Source organism: Lathamus discolor, chromosome Z (assembly GCF_037157495.1).
Source record: "Lathamus discolor isolate bLatDis1 chromosome Z, bLatDis1.hap1, whole genome shotgun sequence".
NCBI classification, from domain to species: domain Eukaryota; kingdom Metazoa; phylum Chordata; class Aves; order Psittaciformes; family Psittacidae; genus Lathamus; species Lathamus discolor.
In genome coordinates, this window is record NC_088909.1 from 90880253 (window position 1) to 90905372 (window position 25120).

At 38.3% G+C, this 25120-nt stretch overlaps 1 protein-coding gene across 2 annotated transcripts in view; it reads left to right on the forward strand.

Annotated features, from left to right (window-relative positions):
* Nucleotides 1-25120, forward strand: part of LOC136004829 (3',5'-cyclic-AMP phosphodiesterase 4D) — a 353696-nt gene that overhangs the window by 223919 nt on the left and 104657 nt on the right. For both annotated transcript variants that reach the window (XM_065661714.1, XM_065661715.1), the window contains exons 2-3: nt 4950-5141; nt 20911-20947. In XM_065661714.1, the coding sequence (XP_065517786.1) occupies nt 4950-5141; nt 20911-20947 (229 nt within the window). The remainder of the gene's footprint in view (nt 1-4949; nt 5142-20910; nt 20948-25120) is intronic.

A 25120-nucleotide genomic window follows, 5' to 3' on the forward strand; every position in this document is an offset into this window, starting at 1 on the left:
ACAGATGGCTGGAGATACTGCTTGACAATAGGAGATACTGCTTGACACTAGGACAATGGAATTCTTTGAAGGTGGCCAAAATTTACTCCTCTAAAACTTGATTGTCCCTCTGTAATGCTTAAAGATAGCCTTAAAAAGATACAATGTTCCCAGAGGATGAATTAATTTGGCTCCTAACTCTCCCTCCCTATAGTTTCCAATATAGGATAGGCTGAAGATGGAAAGAAACTTAAAGGGGAGTATCAGGAGTGCTGTTTATGCTGTTAAAAAGACTAATAAACCCTTTGGAGTGGAATTTATTTTCTTCCTTTTTCTACTATTGCTTACTTCTCTAAAAACAAAACAAAACAAAACAAAAATCCCCAACAAGATGCTACTGGATTGAATTGCTGATCTCTCAGTAATAAGGAAGACCAACATTAAGATTTTCTATGCTGCCTTAATGGTAAGCTCTTGTGCATATTCATTACGATGCCATTACTCCTTATGTAACTAAAAGCTATGTTTTGTACACAGATCTTCCCCTTTTTCTTTTAGAGAGTATGAGAGCATTACTTAAAGACTCAGAAGCAAGTCCACAGAGAGTTTTTTCACTGTGTAAAGAAGCTGTGAACTGATGAACAATAAAGCAGTACTGCAGAGATCTGGGATACAAAACCTCTCCTGTCCTTGCCACAGATTCCTACTACTGCCTGAAGCAAATCATTAATAATCTTCCTAAGGGTTGTTTGTGGTGTTATTACTTCTTGTCCTATTTGGAGCACAGGGAACATAAGTCGCTCAAGAGAGTTCAACACCCTTATCCCCATCTCCGTACAGAGCCTGGATGATACACAGTGGGCAAGACATGCAAACACAATATATAGCCAAAAAAGGAAAAAAGGCTGAACTTTCATCCCATGTCATGTTTGTCATTATTGAACACTGAATAAGGCAGGCTCTAAAGATAAACAGTATCCACTAATGTCATAAAACATTTTGTCAAAATGCAGACGCAGAAGTTGCTGAATTAGCACTGGCTTTTCATAGCTTTGGCATCTGTGGAGTTGCAGCAAAGCTCTTTGAACACAGAAAATTCTGTGATGAGTGCTGTGCCAAATTGCTCCTGTCACTAAAAGCAGCTTCAGTTTGCATGTGTCGTGCAAAGTGCCTGAAACTAGCCTCAAAACAACGGTGGAAAATCCTGTCTTTAAATGGGCAGTTTCTGCCTGTGAAACAATAACATAAGTTTCTATGCCTTCAAGTAACAATTTCCATGCTCCTTTTTCCTTTCCAAAGACCACCATCCACCAAAGTGGAAGAAGGCTGAGGAACACAGTAGTGAGAGAACAACTTTTGTTTTGTAAGTGAACATGCACTTTTTAATTCACAGCATATTCTTGCTGTGGAAAGGTATATATGAATCAACCAAAGCTGACTTTCTGATATTTCTTCCCAGGTTCATCAAAGGACTTATCTTATCTTGTATCTTAAAGTTTTAATTTTTTTTCAGTGTATGCAGCAAGAAAGAACAACTCGTGTTCTTCAATTCCCCATTTTGATCCTCTGCTCATTTAATGCAGTATGCACAGCAGCTCCATTTCTTGCAAAAAAGATTCAGCCAAAGAAACAATTTATTTGCTTTTTCAGTGCAATAACACATTGTTCATTTAGATTTCTGCTAAATTTTTCTATGTAAAAATGTGGGCAACTTTCTCAGAAAGTAAGAACTAAACAAGATACTTAATTGCTGTAGCATCTTAGAAACATTTTAATATAAACATACGTTTCTGGCAAACCAATGCCGTATTCACATTCCCCCTTTGACTGTAGAATTGAACTTCTTTTTTCTTGGTACATATTTACATAAAAGACATTCTCGTTGAGCAGTATGAGCCAAGTCCTAGCAGCTATTTGGATCTTTTTCGTTACTTTCTACACCCATCTAGTGGACACAACTGGTACCACAGGATAAAATTCCTGTCACGACCGCGATGTGCACGTCTTGCGCATACGTGTAGTTATTTCGTGGTGCGAACCACAGGGACTCTCCTAGCTGATGAAACTGCAGTTTCAGCTAACAGACTTTCACTTAAAAAAAATAAAATAATTATTTTATAATCTGACAGTGATGGCATTCGTAGAAGCCTTAGGTTCTGACTGGGAGAAATAACACTGATCATGAGATATTCATACCGTGTTCACAAAGGCCGGGTGAAGAAAATAAACAAATCTGCAAACAAAACCATGTGCTTATTTAATCCAATAAAGTACCTTATGATCAGATTAATAATTAAGTCTAATTTAAATGAAATCATTAGTTACTCATTCAAAATTTTCCTGCTGTACTACAGACTCACATTTACCTTCGTTTATTTATCTTCCACTTTTAATTTTTGCTTTAGACGTTTCAGAGTACTTTACATATGCTTGAAATGATACCGACTTTGCAGAAGTTAGTCTTATTGAGCATAAGACTAAACAATCCTGTTCTGTTTTACCTAAAATTGCATGAAAGAGCTGCATTCAATAGAAAAACAAAACATACAAACTGTGTATTGTTTAGGAGTCTGAGTATTTTCACAACTGTTTAAAGAAATAGGAGTGTCAGGAAAATTTGATACAATGAGCTCACAGATGTTGCAAACCCTTCAATGATATTGTGAGCATTTTGTGCTCCTGTAATAGTCAGCCATTCAGACTCGAAAGATGCTGATTGCTAGTGAATAATAGTAGTCATGCTAGTAGTAATGGCAATATGGTTATTAAAAGCAGAAGCTGCAAGGATGTTTTAGTAGTAGTCATGCTATCATGCCATTTCCAGTATGTTTTCTTTTCTTTTTTTTTCTTTTTTTTTTTTTTTTTTTTTTTTTTTTTTTGTGAGCAGATCTCACGAGGATTACAAAGATGCAATGAACAGGGAAAATGAAAGGCAAAGATGAACTTTATGTTGCCCAAGATCACCCCACAGGCTGTGGCAGAACTCTCTTTTGATGTCTTATGGATTAGCTTTGGTAGTTTGAGATAGATCATGTCATGTAGTAGCACATTTGAGGACACAGAATATTTAGGCATAATCAAAAGAAATCAAATTTGGGAAGAAGCGTATGTGTTAGGATTTGCTGACAATGAACTTTTCTGGAAACGACAGTGAAAATAAGATTAAATTGATAAGCTTGGTTGATTTCTTTTAAATTCCATTCTCTAAACAGTTAAAATTTTGCTTTTCTATATTCAGATTGTGAAAAGTGAATACATAATAAATTATATCATCTGAGAGCAGCAGAAAGATTGGGGTTTCAGGAATTTGTGCAAAGAAACAATGAAGCAATGGAATAAAACTTGAAACCAAGGTCCATTCTGTGCCAGGCAATGTACATCTCTGTCAAAATAAGCAATAAGTGTTACTTTGACTGGTTCATTTAACAAAGGAAAAAAGGCCATTGGAATGCTATCAGTAAAACATAAAGCTTCAACCTCACTGCAGCCTTGGGTCACTGGTAGATAACAGAAAGAAACAAGCTCGTGTGGAAAGCAGCATGTACCTGCTGTGACTCCTGCACCAGGCTGACGTCTAATTGACAGCTGACAAGTCCAGAATATTTTCTTTTCTCCTGTCATTAGATATAACTGAAAACCAATGGGTGTTCTTCACAAAAACACTGGTTTCAAAATGAGTACTTTAGACAGGTTCAATGTCTACATACTATGATGCTAGCACTGACCCATGTTTAAAAAATAGTGTGAAAGATGCTCTATTCATTCCTCGTTCCTAAATGCCATAGCAGTATTATTTAAGTTCCCATTAGTATGGCAAACAAGCCCAAAGAGTTAGAAGCCATGGTCTCATGCATATCTTTCCTACTGTACTGTAAACCTAAACTGATCTGTGGTTTTATAGAGACACAACCAACTAGGGAAACAGAAATAATCTTCTGCTTCTGGCTGGATAAAATGTGCTCCATCCCACCAGATGGAGACATAACCTTGCTAATCCACACATTTGTAACCTCTGGGATCGCATACCACAACACATGAAGTCTAAAAGCGGAGCCACATGCTCCAAAAAGACTCCATATGGTACCAAATGCAGCTGTCGGGCTGCTAGGCAACATGGGTTGCCATGAGCACATCCTCTCAGCACAGCCAACCCTATGCTAGTTTCTAATTGATTGCAAACTCCCATTCAAGGTCTTTACACTGATTTTAAAAAGCCCTTTGTGGAAACATTACAGACTGCATGAAAGAGCATCTTCTCTCTCCTTCTCTTTCTTCCTCTCCCATTGCCCTTCAGCCTCTCATGAAGGCGGTATTCCCTCAGAATGATAAGCCTGTTTTCCTCTCTTAATACCAAACACAATAACTAGAAGTGTTGGATCTAAACTGCCTAGTTCAAAGGCATGAATGGGCACAGTAGTTGTGCTGCTTGGCAGTGAGCAAAGAATTCTTTTCTTCTATATGTTTGTAAAATAGCAACTATAATACATGCAGACATGCCCAAGCACACATATATCTCTTAATCCCACTCCAGAGTTTCATTTATTGGGATAAGACAAAATACGTTCTTGAAATATTTGGGTAGTAATGAAATATTAGGGTCAGGTACTCAATAACAAAAGAGCCCTTAATTGCCTCAACAGTGGGAGACAGGATAAGGAGGGTCCAGCTCAAGAGACTTGGGGCCCAAAGAAGAAAACAATGAAACTTCATGCTCCCTCAAGTGCAGAGCTCACAGATCTCTACATGCAGAGAAGCATAATGTTTCCTGTACTCCTAATAGTGATTTTTCTCTACAAAATTTATTTTCCTTCAGAGTTGTTCTTTTTGTCAGCAATTTTAAAGTGTGTTTTGGTTTAGCAGTGGACTTGACTAGAAGCAATTACCTAATGATAAATTTGTCAGAAAAGTTTTTATTACTTTCAAAATTCTTATGTCAATGGCATAAATATTTTTATTCTTTCTTTTTGCAGTTTTGATGTAGACAATGGTACGTCATCAGGACGAAGTCCTTTGGATCCCATGACAAGCCCTGGATCAGGGCTAATTCTTCAGGCAAATTTTGTCCACAGTCAACGCAGGGAGTCTTTCCTTTACCGGTCAGACAGTGACTATGACCTGTCTCCAAAGTCCATGTCCAGGAACTCCTCCATTGCCAGTGATATGTAAGTACATTACAAAACACTTTTAGCCTATGTTTTGTCCTGTTGTGTGATTTTTCCAGCCACAAGAGATTTCCTTTAAAAATCAAAGACAGTAATTACTTATGCTATTGAAGTAATGGATAATTGCTTGTTTATTTCTTTACTGAGGCTTGTACTTGGGTTTGCAGTTTTCTGAAAGTAAGTATATCATGCGGGTGTACTTGGTGTGTTTATGCAATTTATTAGCTTTGACAGAATAGTGAAAACAGTCAATACTATTGTATCCAAACACTAAGGAGAACTCTGATTTCATGGCTAATAAGTTCTTTTCAAGAGAAGTGATATAAACTCAATTTCTGCTTCTTAATGTTCTTAGAAAACAATTCCATTTATTTCCACCAGGTATTTTTATGTTTTTGGAGAAAAGATTTACCAGCTGACAGAAATTAATGAATTCAAGAGAAGCAAAGGTTACTCCAAATACCCTTTTAAGTAAAAGGCAAAATTTTAAAAAAAGGCTTTTGTAAAGTTATTCTTTCTGACTGTTCTTTTCTGTTGTGTGTATTTTCTCCTGGTGGCTCGTATTTTCCAAGTACGTGTGTACCCCAAGTTGCATGGGTAATGGAATTCAATTGCAAATCTCTGTTTATTTGTAACGTGTGAAAAACATGTTAGATGATAGCTTCTAGACGCTTCTAAGTAGTAGAAATTAAGAATAACTGATTTGTTTGTTTGTTTGCCTTATCTGCTCCAAATTTCACTGCCAAGTAAGAGTTCATGGTTCAATTATAAATCACTAAAATAAAGGACCAGGCTTGTAAGAGTCCCCTAAGGGGCAAGGAGGTCTAAAACATTAAAAATCCAGTATTAACGTCAAAGCTGTTTTTTAATGAGGCAACACCCAATCAATATGCTCTTTAAAAAATAAGAGTACAAACAGCAAAGGAAAAAGGTTTTTGTAATAATGAGTGAAATTTCACCTGATATTTAATTTGCAGTCATTATATATGAACACTCCTATTTTCAGTTTACATGTATTTTTTAGAAATGTTGATAAGAACATCTAATTATAGCTCTCTTTCTATGTAAGTGTCAAGATGAGAAAGATTCGTGCCTTTACAGAGGGTTTGTGTAAGGTCCATATCTCAGTTAAGCATGTAGACTGAAGAACTTTTTAAGCTTTGTGCCCAGTGTGACTGATTTTGGTTGAGACAAAATGAGTAAGAAAATGGCCAATCCATCTCTCTTTGTCGCAAATAAAAATGCATTTTACTTGGAAATAGTGACCCCCTTCCAGAAAATTCTCCACTGACAAATAGCCTTTCTTTTAGAAGGACCACAGTGAAGCTTTCAGTGTGGCACCTGTGCCAGGATAGCATTTGGAAAAATTTTTACCTTCAGGGGGACAATCCAGGTCATTGTGTGGCTTAGATGAGTCATTTCAATTAAGAATTCAATTAGTGCTCCATCCTTGAACTCATAATCCACTTCTGCATTTCCTAGAATTCTGGGTAATATTTCAGCACATGGCAGTAAATTGAATAAACAATTGAATTACTGAAACACTAAGCATACTTCTTCCTTTGGATATTTGTATCTATTCTTCCTTTCGGTTTTTTCTTAAAACACATCTGCGTATAGCATTTTTTTCCTTATGTCTGGATAAGTTTTCACAGTCTCCTGTCACAAAGGCGCTGTTGTTCTAAGAAGGTAAAGTATTCCTGCTACTGCTCAGGATGGGAGCACATTAGGAAATGTAAGAGGCAAGTTGGTTTAACAAAGGAATATTAATCATATATCAGTAAGCCTAATTATAATAAGCTTGATTATATCACAGAAATGAAGTAAAAGAAAACCAAGGAATGAAAGAGGGAAAACTTAAAAAAGATAAAATAGCAAGAAAAAAAATGCCATGAAGTTTTTTATTTATGGCTTTAAGGAGAAACTGAATGTGCTCATAGAAAGGAAACCCACTGAAAAGTATTAAAATAGAGAAGCCAGTCTGGTTCAGGACATTCCTAAATGACATAGAGGCTGGAAAAGTTGTCAGGGCAAGTACCACACAAATTTTAGATTACTCACAAATCATTCTATTTCTATATAGCCTATTCCCTATATGGTTAATTTTCAGTACTGCATGTTGCTTGAGCATGAGCTAAAATATTACAAAACATACACATCATCCAGGTAATGCAGGTGAATTAATATTACGTAACAGTTTAACCTAGAATTCCCTCATTCTTCAGTGCTAGAGTTACCAGCCTCTATGTTTCACTTTGTAAAGCCAAACAGAAAGAAGAAGGCGTGCGTCTTGTATTTGTAAGGAATATAACACGATGATTTTCTGGCATTTACAGTAATACATTCCACTTCAGTAGCAGCAGATGAAACAAAACTTCAAGTTTAGTCAAACGCGGAATGTTGTAATAAAAGACAGCCAGCAGATGGCAGTGCTAAAGTACCAAACTCATCCGTGTGTCTATTATTTGCGCAGCTCCAGCAAGTAAGGTAACACAGTCGTGCTCAGTTCTTTACGAGCCCAAGGTGGAAAGATGAGCTCTGCCACAAACAACAAGTTGAAGCATAAGATAATAACCAAGAAACTAATACAGTTAGATACTATCCCCAGGCAAAGGTACAGCATGAGTCCCTGTGCCCAAAGTAGTAAACCTCACAGAGCAGCCAAAGGGATTTTCATTCAGTGGGCTGAGATGGAAAGTAGCAGAAACAAAGGCAGAAAAGAGGGAGGTCGAAAGTTTTAAAAAATCAGAGATGCTAAGTATATTTTAAAGTGAGGAGCCAGATTAGCTTTGGGAAAGAATAAAAGGATGAGCACAAGGCCACTAAGATGAGAGGAGGTTAGTTGGACAAATGTGGATGCAGTTGAGGCAGAAGAAGCAGACATATAGTAAGAAAATAAAAACAAATTAAGGAGTGGGATCAGTAGCTTTTTTTTTTATTATTATTATTTCTTGGAATCAATAGTACAGTCCTAGTGGACAAAAAGCAGGACGTGGAGATGATATGAGGAGATTCAAGGCTGTGAACCAGAGAGGCAGGTGGTTTAGACAGCAAGATGCAAGGTCCAAGGCAGGAGGGCACAGATGTGTGTGAAGCACGACTATGGGTTTCCAACAGACAGATGAGGATGTGCAAGAGAAAAAGAAGTGAATGAGTGAGACAGTGGGGATGAATAAGCCCCTATAAGGAATTACAGGGCAGGATCTGTGATGAGAGACAGTAAAATAAGTTTAAAGGGAAGGAGAATAAAGAATAGAAACTTTGAAGTCCCCAACAGCACTATTGCAACAAAGGGAACAGAAGCTAGCTGAAAGATGAGCAAAATCATCAGCACTGTATTGGAAGAATTGTCAGGTCTACATTTGAAGACATCAGTAAAGCAGGGAACTTCGTGGATGTCTTGCAGAGGAGGCGTGATTACATTATACTCACCTGCTTGAAGTCCTATTGCTTCTCAGAATTTGCACATGCAGACAAAATCAGAAGTGGTAACACTTTTTATGCCTTTCTTGCTAAGGGATCTCTGCCCTGATTAATGGAGCAGGAGATTGAATTAGCAGAGAATCTCTGTTTTAGCAAAACCCAGGTCTCTAACTAGGTTAAGAATGGATTCTTCAATGAGACCATTAGCAATCTCATGAACACTAGAAGGAAGCCAATAAGCATTTCACTACCTAGGGCATGTTTTAACTGCCACTATAAAGGGAGAAAACCATGTTAGTCTCCCTGTGATCCTGAAGAAGCAGACAGGAGTGTAGCAGACCAGACCAGAGGACCAAAACAATCCGGGTACAGCAGCCTGTCTGAGCTCCACTAGGTCTTCTGAATGTACATAAGGAAAAAAGGTTTGGGAAGTCTACGCTTTCCCCGTTTCTACAAGGCTGCAGAACACAGCTTGGGATGTAACGTCCTGGCCTTTCTAGGATTTGGCCAACTGAACATCACTCCATGAAAAAGTAGGTGGTGTGGGAAGTCTTATGGGCTTCAGAGAGGCTCAGCACTGTTTCCTCAGTCAGATGAAATACCACTATAAGCTTTAATTAATATAATTACACAAAATCTGGTAATTTCTATTAGACCTTGCTTCTATATTTTAAGCACGAGAGCCCACTAGGGAACACTGAATGAAGAGTCATTGGCCTGGTGATCGACCAAATAGCCAAATGGCCACCAGTACACCCATTCCGCAGACTTGCCAACCTACTGCTGTTCTGCCAACACCTTTTGCAGGTAGCAGCATCCGTCTTCTGCTGTCCATGGTAAAAGAAATGTCAAGAGGATGCAATTTACTCTAGGATTTTTCCCCAGTAAATACAGTATTATCCTGCCTTCTCCAGAGGATGTGTTGCTTTGTAGACTGTAACTGAATGTACCTGTAAACTTTGGCTCCACATTAAACAAACAGACAAGCAAGCAAACAAACAGACCACCTCTTTGAATAATAAAACCTAAATGTGGATTATGTTGCAATGAAAAGAACCTCTGTAGTTCGATAAACATGGATACTGACATACAGAGATTTGGCTGGTTTTGTCAGAATGAATTATCCCATTCTTCAATCACTGGAGAAATAATTGTGTGATTTATAATTTTTTTTTTTTGTTTGGTTGGGGTTTTTTTCAAAATAAAAGGAAATAATCTGTAATTTTGCAAAGAGTAAAGAATAATGGAATTATTCTGGCTGCAAAATTACCTTAAATAAAGGGAAATTACAAGGTAGAGTGTTTCCTAATTTATCAGTAACTGGCAGGTCTGATACCAATCTGAAGCTACAAGTAGGCTGAAATACCCCTTTAGCTGGCATGACAAAGAGCTGCCAGAGAAGAGAATTTTTGAGGTAAACTGTTTCCCAGTTCTCGACGGTCTGCTCAGCTTTTTAAAAAATGGTATTCTATTCAATCTGGATCAGATTCATAAGCAAAATGTACTTCAAAATGTACTACAGGCAAAGTCGGCAAGCCTGGAGAGTTAACAAGGTTCACCTGAGCCTTTAATATACCATCAGAAAATGAAGGTATGTTTTCTCATCCACTACAGGAAGCCAAATTACTAATGATACAGTTTATCCTTTCTGAGCCAGGAAGACCTTGATTTATTAATAAAATGCTGTGTGCATCTGAAGTTACAGAGCAAAACCCCTTTTCTCTCAAGGGTTCTGATCGAGATTCTAGGGGACCAGAAAAGATGTGCAATTACAAGGCAGAGTAATTTGGACCTCAGTTTAAAAAATTAGAAATAATCGCCTTTCTTTCTAGATAAACTGCTGTTGAAATTCCTGATGATTTCTCAGAATCTGTGATATTGCATATCACAGGTATTACTGGATGAAAAGAACTATTCAGTGCTCAAGGCCAGGTCAGACAGAGCCTTGGGCAACATGGTCTAATGTGAGGCACCCCTGCTCACGGCAGGGGGTTTGAAACTAGATGATCTTAATGTCCTTTCCAACCCTAACTATTCTATGATTCTATGATTTAAACTTCAAAGTCTACTTGCTTAAAAAAAAAAAAATCTTTGAAGATGCATTTTCAATGTTGGTTTCAGCTTAGAAACAATTTTTTATGAAAAAATGTATTAAATTTCTTGAAACATGTTTTTGCGTATGGAAAGAAATGTACTTACATGGCTTTAGAAAAAATAAGAAAATATTTTGCTTCATTGGGTATTGCTTTTTTGGTCTTAAGATATTTTAAATTGAATAAATCTCCAGGTTGCAACTTAAACTAAGCTAGAGTAATTGCTAAGTTCCTTACAATTCTTTTTAAGTTATAAACATTTTTAAAAAAGACCACTCTGTCCTTTCCAATTGCTTCGGATGTTTTACAAATGGAATACAAAACAAAGACTTCAGTAATATCCAGTTGGCTTAAATTTAAATATACTAAGTTTGCACTAACTTAATTTGTTGATCAGGAAAGCAGTTATGCTATAAACAAAAAGAGAACAGTTTTGGATTGAGAAGGCTTCTTTTGATCTGCTTTTTAACTCAGGAAATTCTGAGGTGTTCTAATATGCCTTTTTATTATTGAATTGAATCAGGATCTTTTTTAATGAAATGCAAATTGATTTCATCTATGTTCAGACAATACAGTATTGTTATTGGCTTTATGTCCGAATGCTGGAACATAATAATTTTCCAAATATAACTCTCAGTTGTTAAGCACATCACTTCCCCTTCAAACACTTTTAATGTGTCAGGCTATTTTCCCCCCTCTTCTGAAAATAATGGCTGTTGGAAATGAAATGGCAAGTTACTGCTCCTGTGCTAAACAGAGCAGACTGAGTTACTAAACCTCTTCAGTCAATGGTGGCATCTTATTAAAAACATAATGCGAAAACAGGTTCTTAGCTGGAATTTCAGCTACATCACACACCATTCAACTCTCGGCTTGCTACACAGATCTGTAGCAGAGAGAAAGGAGGATAAGTGTGTTTTGTGTGTGCATGTGTGTGCACACAATACAGAAAGATGGGAGCAGTTTGGAGAAAGGGAACTTTGTAAAGAGGGACTTGAACGTTTTTGGGGATGCCTTTTAGACTATTTTTCCAGGTCAGTGATCACCTGCATGCACAGGCTGAATTTATTTCATAACTCAAAAGAACATTAGTCCTTTCACCCCTCAGGGCACAAACAATGCTCTGTATGCTTGCAATGGTGCTTATGCTGTGTTAGCTGTAGAGTTCATCCCCTTGAAAATGGACGATCCAAAATTCTGATGGGTTTGCCTTGTTTTTCCTGAAGTCTTCTCATTTATTCTTATTCTCATTTATTTAGACATGTTTGGATTTTGTTACTGGACCCTTTTTTCTAAATGTTGAAGCTGAGGCAATCTTTCTGTGGCTAGCTGAGAGCAAGCTCACTCGGGCTGGGAAGTTAACTTGCATAGGAGCTGTCCTCAGCAGCTCTGCTGTCATTTGAAATAGAGGAAATCTTTCAATCTGCGTGAGTATGAGATTCACATGGAAAGTTAGGTGTTCTTATTCTTCAGAAACAATCATATCAGTTCTCAGCGTTTAAGCATAGGGGGCAAGGAAATGCAAGCAACCAAGTGTCTGCTGCTTAAAAACAATTCAAGGTAATACATTTTATTTTCACTTGCAACAAGCTAAGAGTTTATATGTGTCAGCTAATGCAGTCAAAACTGATTAATAGTAGCTCATTAAGCTGCACTAACTTGATTGTTTCCAGTCATATGTGCACACCCACTCACTAATATTCTCTAAGCTGACCAGAAGACAGACCTATTCCTTAGTCACGGATGCTTGTTTGTTTTATAGCCTTGCTTAGAGCTAAATAATGATTCATGTATGAAAAGTCCAACAATGGCACTGCTAAATTGCTCTGGACTCTTCTGACTGAGTTAAGCTCTTGTCTGGTTCAAAGTCCTACATCTTCTGGCTTAATCCAGCCCTTCCTTCAATGCACAAACCAAGCCCCTGCTCTGCAGTAGATTCTTTTCTTGTGCCATTGTCACAGTGACCCACAGTCAAACTGCCTCATCTTAGGAGGAAAACCACAGAGTAACACTCTGGCCAATCCATACTCTGTTTTTCTTTAGGACTGAATTCTGTCAGACCTAATACAGGCCAGTTGCTCAGAGCTGTCCACTATTATTCTGTCACCTAAATTTTCTGCTATGTTATAGTAGGATTAAAGAATTGAAGCTTGGAGGTTGTTTGGGGCAATACAATACAGATGATTTCTTGAGTTGTCCTGTGTTTCTATATCTTGTACATCCTGTTGGCATCCTGTGATGGTCCACTACATCAGTATCTACATGATTTCCTTAGGCAGATTACCCATGTTAGATGTATGAGTTCAGTCTCTGGAAAACGTTTAAGCTTGCTGAGCAGGGAAGTACCTAGGTCTCTCACAAGAGGTCTTGATCTTACTTGACCCCTTCCAAAGGTGCTGTGATACTTTCATGGGAGTTGGAAAAAGCCTGTGTTCCTACAGCATATTTATAGGGAATATGGAAAAATAGTAATACTTCCCATTCCTTGAGTTAGTCAGCTGATTCTGATTCTAGCCCATGCACCAATCCTGAACGAAGTTTCTGAATTCAGTGGGTCTTGGTTCACATCACCATCATTAAGACACAGTTAGCTACCCTTGTCGTGCAACAAAATATCTTGTTTCTAGTTTGCTCAAAAAGCACGGGCACTGTGATACGATACTGGTGATGCACAGCAAGATACACAGGTAATCAGATAATACCTCTGCATACTGCAAGATACACAGGTAATCAGATAATACCTCTGAATACTGCCTGGATTAAAATTGAAAATGCTGGTTTAAAAATCAATACCAAAACCTTGGTATTAACTGTTCATTTTCCGCCCTATATTCTGCGACGGTTATGATGATTCTGTCTTTCCAAGTCGTGAAAGCACCTCACCTTGGGTGCTAATGCATTTCAGACAGAAGGAATATTGTAATCTGGGTGATCTAACGCAGGTGACTTCAACAGAGCAGACTCTAAGTATTCAAAGGCTTCTTTCAAACCTAATAAAATGTATGTCCAGGAACTGAGATGCTGAAAAGGTGGCATGAAAAAATAAAGTACGTTCTTGTGCAAAATAGCTACTATAGCTGGAAAGCTCTAGGTACATTAGTACAGAGCATATCTTGGTGTGCATTAGCTATGTATAGTAATCCACACTTGTTTTGAGCTGTCTTTTTGATCTCTTATCATAGGACAGCCAAGTACTGTTTTCTTCATCAATATGCCATAATGGAATAACTTGATTTGTTACCATATGAAGGTAATTGGGTTATTTGGAAACAAACCTGAAATACTTGCTAGTAAGATTTATGTTGGAAAAATGTTTTTTTAACCTTTGCTGTGTCTTCCTAAGTCTAACTTGCTTAGTTAGGTAGTCCAAGGAGGACAATAACCAGCCTTTCTTATGTCTATAATAATGGAGTTACCAGGGACTGTAGCTTTTCTGAGCCAATCCTCTTCCATCTGGTTAAGCTCAATTGAAATTAAGGAGATTGAACTCTCCAGAACTTCCAATATTACAGAAGTACTTTTGACTAATTAGGGAAAACTCTTCGCTGTTTAGAAGAACCAGGAAGAGAAAAATGTGGTGTTCAGGAACACTAAGACAATAGCTTAGACACTAAATAAAGACGCTACTTTATTCGGCTCCTAATTTCTGCCTACCATGTGATAGAACAAGTGGTTTCAAGTAGCTCTTCGTAAAAATCCTTTAAGGTACATGTTCTCAGAAATAAAGAAATGCTCTGGGAAAAACAGCCCCCTCCTCTGTAGCCCACGACTCGAACAACAATTTCAATTGATTGCTCTCTCAATCATAAATCCCAGCCTGCCCACAGTGCCACAGTCCCCACTCCCTCCCTTAGATGTCTCATCATCCCCCAGATGGCAGTCAGCTTTTCAATGAGATGCAAACCACTGAGAACCCAGTGCCTATCTGGGCAAAGCTGTAAGCCAGTTTCTGGTTTCTGTCACGCCCTATAATGTGGGCACAACATTAAGAGGAGCCTCTTGCCCCCACTCAGCCTTAGATTTTGCAGCCAGGCCTGAATTATCTCATATCAGGGCTAGAAAATTGGTTTTGAAGTCTTTGGAAATTGAGATGACATAACTTAAGCACTCTTCCTGAAGAATAAACTAACTTGAAGCACTGCAATTTCTGACTCCCAATATTGTGAACCAGTCCATTTGGATTCTGCATATGCAGATGATGATGATGAAGTGCAAGCTGTGTGAAGCAGCCAGCCACCCCTCCTGCTTGCTGTCCTTAGGACACAGCTTCTGCTGAATAGTACCATTATACGATGCTTCCATTTCTCTTGTTAGAGTGCAGTTTCACGTGGATTTCATTCTTGCTAAAATCTGAATCTGAGCAGTGCACATATTTTCAGCATACCTAATTCATATATTTATTGTGTGTTTATTTGGCTTCGCCTATAAAATGTTTTTGAGGCAGGACAAAAAACAACAAATATCAAAACTAACAAAATACCCCAAACAAGCAATTAGGGTAAATGACCACCTCACTCTCCTTCTCTGTTTGTGTTTTTGCATGGCATGTTTGTGTTCCAGCGTATGTGCAAGCAAACCACATGTCTTATCTAAGCTGTATTTGTAGTATGTTATTGAGTGGTAAGCCAGCCTTGTATGCAGAAATAAGTGGATGTCATGTTTAATTCAAATTTAGATGTTTACACTAAAAAGGAAGCTGCAATAGTTTTTATGATTCAAATGGGAGACTCCTTTAATCTTCATCTATTTTTGCTATGTTTCTACATTAAAAATAAAAAAGTAAAAAAAAAAAAAATGCCCAAATACAGCTCTGTAAAAATGGAGTTAATTCTGGTGACAATGTGACAAAAGCCTTATTTCTTACTGTACAGCACAGTTCAGGGATTCCAGTCAGTCACTGTCCCTTAGGGCTTTTCAAAGTAATTTGGCAGTTTTGCCATAGAATCATAGAGTACCGCATTGGAAGAGCTTTAATGATGATCTGGTTCAAGCTTTCTTGGCAAAAGCATGGTCTAGACGACATGGCTCAGCATCCTCTCCAACTGAATCTTAACAGTGTCCAGTGCTGGTGAACCCACCACTTCCATGGGGAGATTGTTCCTGAGGCTGATTGTTCTCACTGTGAAATATTTTCCTTTAGTATCCAACTGGAAACTCTCCAGGATTAACTTGTACCTATTATCCCTCATCTTTTCCATGTGACTCCTTGTAAAAAGGGAGCCCCCATCTACTTTGTAGACACCCTTTAAATAGTGGAACATGGTGATAAGGTCTCCCCTGAGCCTTCTTTTCTCGAGGCTGAACAAACCCACTTCTCTCAGCTTGTCCTCATAATGCAGGCTTCCCAGTCCTTGGATCATTTCAGTGGCCTTCCTCTCAACCCTCTCCAGCCTGTCCACATCTATTTTGTATAGCAGGGACCAAAACTGAACACAGTATTCCAGGTGTGACCTGACAAGTGTGGAGTGGAGTGGGATAATGACATCTAGCTCTGGTGGTGATCCCCTTGTTAATATAAACCAGCATTCTGTTGGCTTTCTTTGTCACAGCAGCACACTGTTCACTTCCATTGATCTTACTGTCCACCAGAAGCCCCAGGTCCCTTTCCATGGAGCTGCTCCCCAGCTGGGTAGATCCCAGCCTGTGCTGCAGTCTTAGATTGTGTTTACCCAGGTGCAAGACTTTCTTTCAGATAGGCTATCTCCCAAGTCTGTAGCCAGAGAACCCAACACAGACTATGCCAGTTTGATTTAAAGCCTGGCCAGCATCCTCAGCCAGTACTTATCCTGGGGAGATAAGTGAGATTTTCATTCAAATGGAGAAGTGTGCAAACCAGTTTGATCATGTTTTAAACTACAAAGCATCAAGATTTTTTCCACTAATCTTATAATTTATGTTATAAAAAAATGCATCAAATTTAACTAGGAATCCTATTTTGTCTACATCTTGTCCGTGAGGAAATATGTGTCAAATTGGTGTGAATATGTTTTGTGCAATTTCCCCCTTCTGTTTAGGCAGAGCTCTTATTTATCCTGTTTATGTCACCCATCTGCAGTATGTGTCCTCAAGATCGCTCACTTGGTATTTTTTACATGTCTAGAAAGTCTCTATGTGAGTTTACTATGGCATTTAGAAAGACAAATCTTATTCAGTAGCTTACCTGCAAAGCTCTACACTGACAAGTGCAGACTCAATGTTTTAGTGATCTCTAAGGTCTGGGACTCACTTCTCCTTAATAGATATCTTGAATTTTTCTGACCACATGAAAAAAAAAGTCCTCTCTTTTTTAACTGTATCCTAGCAGGTCTGCAGAATATCTATCTAGAACTCCACTTATTAGATGATTATATTAAATTATGCCAACTTAATTAAGAAATAAAGGTTATGCAGTCACCCTCTCTATCCTTGTGTTAATCGTCCTATGGGCTTCTCTGTCAGTCCATGCATAAATCTCAAAATTCCCTTTAAGTGGGGGCAAAGTTAATTAGTTAATGTAATTGCGATAGAAGAGACAAATTAATGCCAGTTTTGAGGAAAGGAAGCAGAATTTTTGTACTTTTTATTTGGCAACAGACAGCTGAACATGTTCATCTAACTTGTGATTTAGCATAGCACTTTGATCTCTTCTCCAGGGCAGGGAGCATCACACGTTCTGTGGGGTGAGTTCACACGTGTTCTATAGGAAAGGTTAGGAAGAAAAACCCAGAAAATTTGCAAGTGGCCAGGCTTCACCATTTTAATGTGGTAAATAGCTTGAGATGAATTATATAATCCTTGGTCTGCTAATGGCAATTTAGCCTGTGTTTTATGTAACAGTGACTCATCTCTGGACTGTTGTGTGCTTTAGCAGCCTTTTTTGGTGATGGTGGAATTTGATAATTTTAAATTTTGGGGCCGTATGAAAATTAGTCTGCTTTCAGATCTGTCTTTCCTCTGAAAAATGAAGATATAAACAAGTATCCCAAGCATTCTAGTTAGTCAACATTATGAATGATTTCTAACTTTAAAGGTTAACAGCTCTGATTACATTTAGAAGTTTGTGATATATTGCACAGGGTTTACACTCCCTCTTACTTCTTCATCATATAGATGTATGGCACTATCCTGTCCAGGATCCAGACAGTATCGTCTATCAGCTTCTTTATAATCTGAAAATAAAACAGGACATTCTTACATTGTAGTGTTTACTACACTGCAATACACTGTCAATTAGTGGCATTTTGATTGAATCATACATTTTTGCTCTCCTGTACAAAAAAATAACAGACACTTTAGACATGTCTGCACCCTTTTTGAGCACTCTCCAGATTTTCTGACCCAGTGTGGATTAAAGATTACTCACCACGTTATGCAATTGCTTTTCTGTTCAAGTGGGTCTGCTGCGTGCTAAACTGCTTTGTGAAAGCTGTGGGTATCTGTACTTTCAGTATCACACTTTCACCGAAATAATGACAATTTCTGGAAATGTTGCTCTTGACAATAAGGGGCATTTGAAAAGTGAAAATTAAATCCTTGGTTGATTTCAGTACATTAAATTAGTATTTCATAATGTTTCCTCTAAAAAATAACAAGCTATGCTATTTTATCAGCGTTCTCCAATGAAATGCAGTCCAGCAAGAGCTCAAGTAGAATGAAGGTTGAACATTAAAGGAGTGGGGTCATGCTATTTTATAGAAAAGAAAAAAAAACAAACAATAAATGCCAGAGCAGAAAGCACAGAAATATGTACTTGTTGCCTCTTACAAGTGCCTCAGCATTCAAGGGGTGGCAAACAGGAGCACTGAATAAGAAGAGCAAGAAAGTACCACCTCCCATAAGGGAGCCCAGAAGAGATTTTAAGGATCATCCTGTTTTCCTGGTTTTGTCAATCTGCACTTCAACAGTTAATAACTATGTTGTAGCAATTGCCTGGGAATTTGAACCGCTGATGAATTCTGTGTGCATTTGTGTCATATGCTGAGCATTAAGAGTGTTTGCCACTGACAGATGCTTGTAATTCTAAAAAGAACTAGCTCTACTCAATCTAGCTTATTTACAGGTAGAAACAATTTAATATATTTGTTCCTTGTCCAGTGCTGCTGCTACATGTAAACCTTTACCTCTCCAGGTCCCTTTCCTTTCCTCTTCTGTCCCTTCATAATTTCCAGTTGTGGGAATTAGACTAGATCAGTAAAAAATGGGTTTGCATATTGATTTTAAATACAGTTTCTGTGCACACTCATTTCTAAGAAACCCTCTGTTTGCTTTTTGGCTAAACAACCTGAGTAACAGATAGAGTGGGTAGGCGTGGGGAAGACTGGCAAATAATTCACTTGCGGCTTTAGGTTCTTCCACCTTTGCAGAAGTCAATCAGACGACTAACACAGTATTCCATGCTCTAGACAGCTGTGTCTTTTAAGTGTCAAAACAGAAGAGAAAATGAAGTAGCTATACGCAAAAAATAAAAATATTCATTGTAAAAGGGAAGAAATTAACAGATTTTACTGAGGAACAGGCAAGCAAGGCGCAACACAGCTGATAATACCATTTCACAGAATTTGAAGACAAAGAGCATAATTTTTCTGGAAGTGAGGTAGCGTGCATGTTCATACTATGGCTGCGTAAGTGAGAGACAAGAGAGAAAAGGAAAAGATGGATGTGGCTTATCTTCTGCTGAAGCCTTTGTGTAGCTGTCTAAGTCATCAAGCAATCCTGATCAGAAATAATAGTCATGGGCATTTCCTGATGTTTTCATGAGCCAATGAAAGCATGAAGTACTAAACCCAGGTGGTCATTAATTCTCCTGTTAATGCCTGGGCTGATCCGTGATATCTACAATAGCCAATTGGATTTGGCTTCATTGGGCAATTAAAGCCTCTGAGTTCCTCCAGTGGTGCCACGTTTCTTTCGATTTGATGTGAGAATGAGGCATACATACTTTCCAACCAGGGTGGGACTGCGGTTTCACCTGAAACAATACCTTATTCCAACCACTCCTGCAAAGGTGTTAAAAGTACAGTCTTCTTCCATAGGATCTGTAAAAATCCACTTCTGTATTTCCACTAACAGGAATAAAAGAGATGCTAATAAAAAGTTACACAGATATTTAAGCATTATGATAATTTTGAATACTGGGGAGTTTTGTTTTGTCCTTACAGGCTCTTTGGCTGTACATACTACTTTTTTACTAGGTTCTTCCAAAACGTGTAAAAACATTATTGTCTTGTGGACAGTATATAGATTATGAGAATGATGTCATAGCAACTCAAACACAAATGGTATTTCTCCATTTATCAGAAAGCCTTTTTCTGTTTAGATTTTCATGGACTTGAAATGTTATTAAATACATCATTATGCTTAAATATAATTGAAATAGCACCAAAACAATGGCAATATCTGCTGAAACCTGCAACTTGTAACTCATCACAATAAATTTACTGTAGGAAAATACAGGCAAATTAAAAACAAAGACATTTTTGTTTTCAGAAAATTTCTTTTCAACTTGATTGCTGCCATATACTAGATATCGTGACTGAAAAGTCTTAAGTTTTCTTTATCAATGTGGTCCCCTGGAGAGACGTAGCTCCATATCCTCAGTGTTACAGATGCTGCTCTTCAGCTCAACAGCCCTTCAAGCCTCCTTGTATTTTCAAGGCTGCATTTTTTGGAAACCATTTCAAGTGGCAGGTTTCGGTGCTGAAGTGAAGGAACCTCTCTTTGCCTTCCTCGCTTCTGCCCTACAGTGCGTCATCCCAGAACCTTGCCCATACGTCACCCGTGGTGCGGGTGAGGTTGCCACAGCAACGGCACACACTTGGTCACACACACACACCCCCTCCTCCAAAGTATGAGTCAGTTTGAAAGTTTTACAATGTTTTCATTTGACCGATGCACTGCCCAGCCATCTGCAGTTGTTCGTTCTGCACTCACAAATCTGCTGGTAGCCCTTCATAGGGTTGCTTTTGGTGTTTTTACCTCCATCCTTCGGGATGAAATCTCTGTAGATAGATCCTGGGCAGTCAATCACCTGCCCAACCCGCACTTGTAGAAACCCTCTGGTTCATCAGCCATCCCATTGACACACCAGGCAGCTGGGCTATAACTAAGTTGACATTTACTTTTCAAAGAATGTGTAAAGCAGGGGTAGAGAGTAAACTACAGAAGAATAGAACTGGAATTGCCTGTGATGCATTGTATAACCTGATCTTTCTGTTAAAAGCAGTCACTTAAGTTTGCAATAGTACCTAACTTACAACTCCGCTCATTTTTTTCAGACATGGAGATGACTTGATTGTGACGCCATTTGCCCAGGTAAGCACAGTTTTGCCATATTTCTCACACAATCTTGCAATTTAAAGGACAAATACATTGTTTTCCATTGTTAATATTACATAACATCTGTTTGCTTGAAATGGGTAAAAAACTGTCTAAGTAGAAGCCGTAAACCTCCCACTCTTGTTATCTCTTGGTTAATGCTTTTTGATTATCTGAAATGTTGAAGTGCAACAACACAATAAACACCTCTGATACCTTTTCAAATGCTATAGCAGACAGCCATGATGAAGACAAATCTGTGTTCTCTGTTATTCCTCTAGATTTTATGATTACAAGTTCTCTTTTTGAACATCTTTTATGCATTCAATGAAACATAATTTTTAGGTGCAAGATGTGTTTTACTCAGAATAGGGTTATATACTATATATATAACCCAGAATACTTACATTGCTTTGCAAAACCATCTCTGCTTGATTTTTCTATTCAGATTCTGTTTTATAACATATCAGCTAAAAATTCTACATAATTTAGATCAAAACTCCACAATTTTTAGCAATACAGCTGCCTTACTGTGTATGAAAAGTTAACATTCCTGAACTTATAATAGTAACTTTTAACCTGTAATAGGAATGAAAGTTAATATATTGTAACTACAGGGGTAAAAATAAATCTGGAAATTGTATGTGATTGAACACAAATGGAAAGAGAAAGGTTGAGTCACACGGCAGTCTTAACTGTTAAGAAGGTATCCAACTTCACTCTGAATATGCAGGTTGCTTTGGTCTAGTGGTAAGTTGTTAAAATTATTAACATTAATATAATAGGTTATTATATATTTAATTGTATTTTAAACACATACCCTTTATAAAACTCTATGATCAAATCCTTAATATGAAGAATACCTTCGTCATACATTAACAGAGTAAATATTAAGCCAGGGCCTTTTCTAAGAATACTTTTAAGATCTCTCAAATGGTAACCATACTTTAGCAGTTATGGAAATTAATAAATTACAGAAAAAGCAAGAAAAAAAGAAAAAGTAAAACCATTTCTGGTTTTAGTTCCTCAGAAAAAATAATAACCCTAACTCTTGAGCACAGAAAAACCACAAATATTATAGTGGTCAAGCAATCCAATAATACCTATTATAGCTGAGTTTATATGCATTGTCATCTGAATTTTATTACTGATTATGCCACATAGATAAGGTAGGTTATAGGATGCCTAGAAAAACGGCAAATATTACACTCCATTTATTTTTTTTTTTTTTCCTGCGACAGGACACCCTATTTAAGGGCAGTTTCATATTCTTATTGGTGTTGATGGATGTGCTACAGCAATTATAGCAGGAGCACCTGAATGTTACTGCTATTTGCACCAGGGTGCCATAACTGATTATTTGAGAGCTTTTAGTATTTCAGTGCAAAGCCCTGCTAGCAGTGTTTTAAATCAACCTGGTTTGATTTGTATTGAACAGGACAAAGAGCACTCACAGGGTGGGTTATCCCATGTCACATTCCCTGACAGGAGGAATTGAGATGCAGTTGAGAGACTATGCCTAATAGAGGGGAAGTGACAGCTGATTGGACTCTTAGGAAAAACATAGCCCTTTCCTTAAAGTTACTTGAATATGCAATATCCCATCTCCCAGTGGGGCCTGCTCACAGACTGCATATGCAGCTAAGCACAGGACCCATCCCTTTGAGTTACGTTTACCAGTGTTAGGACCTCAGTCAGAACTTCAGAAACTGGATGCCATGTGCCAATCTCTAAGCATCTTACAAACGACACTTTTAATATCTTCCTAGAGCAATACTTCATCATGAAGATCCATTTTTATATTGTAAGCAGCAAAAGCACCGTTTTAATGTTTAGGGCTTCCTGGTGGCAGTAGATCATGACATGCAGAACACAGGTTCCAGTTATTTCAAACCATCTGTATTTACTTCAATCAATCAGGAGAATTGTTTCATCTGATCATGAGCCACCTGATGGTAATAGTTCCAATTTTAGCTTTTCTGTCTCTAGTCAGTGCGGCTGCATTTGAAAACTGGAGGCAGGGTGGCATGATGTGTCCCCCACATAGAATCCAGCCTGAGGACAAGTTAATTTGCTATTTTTACCAGAAAGGGAATTTTATAAGCTGAAATTAAAAAATCTATCACAAGAATATTATTAGTTGCACTTCCCTATATTGTAATACACAGCAACCGCTGTAATTTAATTACTCATAGAATTTAGCTTTTCAAAATAAAATCATTTGGGTGATTTAAAATTTAAGGATGAATTCTCTAGGGGTTTTATCATTAAAAAGGTTTGATTTTTTAATTCACTTGCAACTATTTTTATATAATGATTTTGAAAATAATATTATTTACTTAGAAATCTATCGTGGTTTAAACCCAACCACAAACCTCTTTTGCTCACTCCCCCCCTTCTTGCCCTCCCCCTGCTTCTGGAGGGACGGAGAGAAGAATCGAAAAGAATGCAACTCCCACAGGTTGAGATAAGAACAGTTTAGTAACTAAGGTATAACACAAATCACTACTGCTACCACCAATAATAATAATGCTAAAGGAAATAACAAGAGGAAAGAATACAACACCTCAGCACCAGCTGACTGATAACTCGCCCCACTCCCCCCAGCCAAGCACCGACCGATACCTCGTCCAACCCTGCAGTCCCACCAGCCCTTCCGGGGTAACTCCCTGTTACATCCTGGGCATGACGTGCTGTGGTATGGAATACCTCTTTGGTCAGTTTGGGTCAGGTGTCCTGTCTCTGCTTCCTCCCAGCCTCCCCTCCTCCCTGGCAGAGCATGAGGCTCAGAAAGTCCTTGGCCAGACCAAACATTCGAGCAGCAACTGAAAACATTGGCGTTATCACCACTGTTCCAAGGCCAAAAGATCAAAACACAGCACTGTACTAGCTCCTAAGAAGGAGAAAAATGACTGCTGCTGCTCAACCCAGGACAAAATCAAACCTGTAGCGGTTTGCAGGTGACTGGTTGCTTTTTGCTCACAAATCGTAACTTGAGAAACATCAATCACAAGTAAAACGTCTGTGAACAGAGAAACTGTTACTTAAAGCAAATGATAATGAAAAATTTAAATATTATGTACTTATAGTATAGTAGCTTCATAAATTTTAGTATCTTTATACAATAAATCAAGTGGTTTAGCTCCACTATAGCCAATGGCCAAAGTTTTTGTTGCCGCATTGATATGCATGTGGGGATGCCTTACACTTACAGAACTGTGAAAATATGTGCATGTATGCTAAAGCAGCTGGAATGCTGAGCAGAGACGAGACATTTCACCTTTGAACTTACACTTATCTCACCTGCCAGAAGAACAAATTGAAGGACATACAAACCAAACAGTCAAATCTCTGCTTTCTGAAAAAGGAGAGATTCATAATATCTCAGACAGTGGAAAAATCTGGTCAATGTGCATAGTAGTGGGCAGGGTAAAGAGACTGACCTTAGCCCTTCAGGCACCAGACAGGTCCAGCAAAGCTCATTAACTTCCACTCATAACTGGCCCTGAACAACCTTACAGCTCTGCACCCTTCTTGCCCCAGCACCCCGGATACTAAATGTCCTGTGACTTCAGATCTAGCACATACCTCAGGGTTCATGTTTTCATGTGGCATTGTGCCTAGCTGGATACCCTTTCTGAAACAGCCCTGTGCAGCATGTGCTGAGTTGCTTATTCCAGAGTCCAGCAGAAGCAGAGCTAATAGGCATGGCTGTACCTGAGATCACTCACCAAGGAGTCAGTTAGTTACCTTTATACGTGTTCCCAGTTTTCAATGCACCTGACAAAAATATACAGCCAATTTGAGTACAACAGGGCTTACTGAGTAGGAACTTGCAGTCAGGAAAACCAACTGCATTTTTTCATGGCCTGAGACTGTTCTGGGAGCCACATAAACATGTTTCTCTCATAATACTAGCACAGCAAGCCATCTCATCATTCTGGTACATGTAAACTGAATCCAGGCAGGCTGACCAAAGATAACTGAAAATGGACTGCAGTAAGTAAAAATGTGTGTCTTACCTTAATAGGCCCAGCCTTCCAACTTTATTCCATTTATGCTTTCCTTCTACCTTCAACTCATCCTTTCCTTTTACTTCATACTTTCCATACTGCAGCAGTTTTGCTTTGTATTTTATGCGTTCATTTTTGAACTTTTGAACTCCAGGAT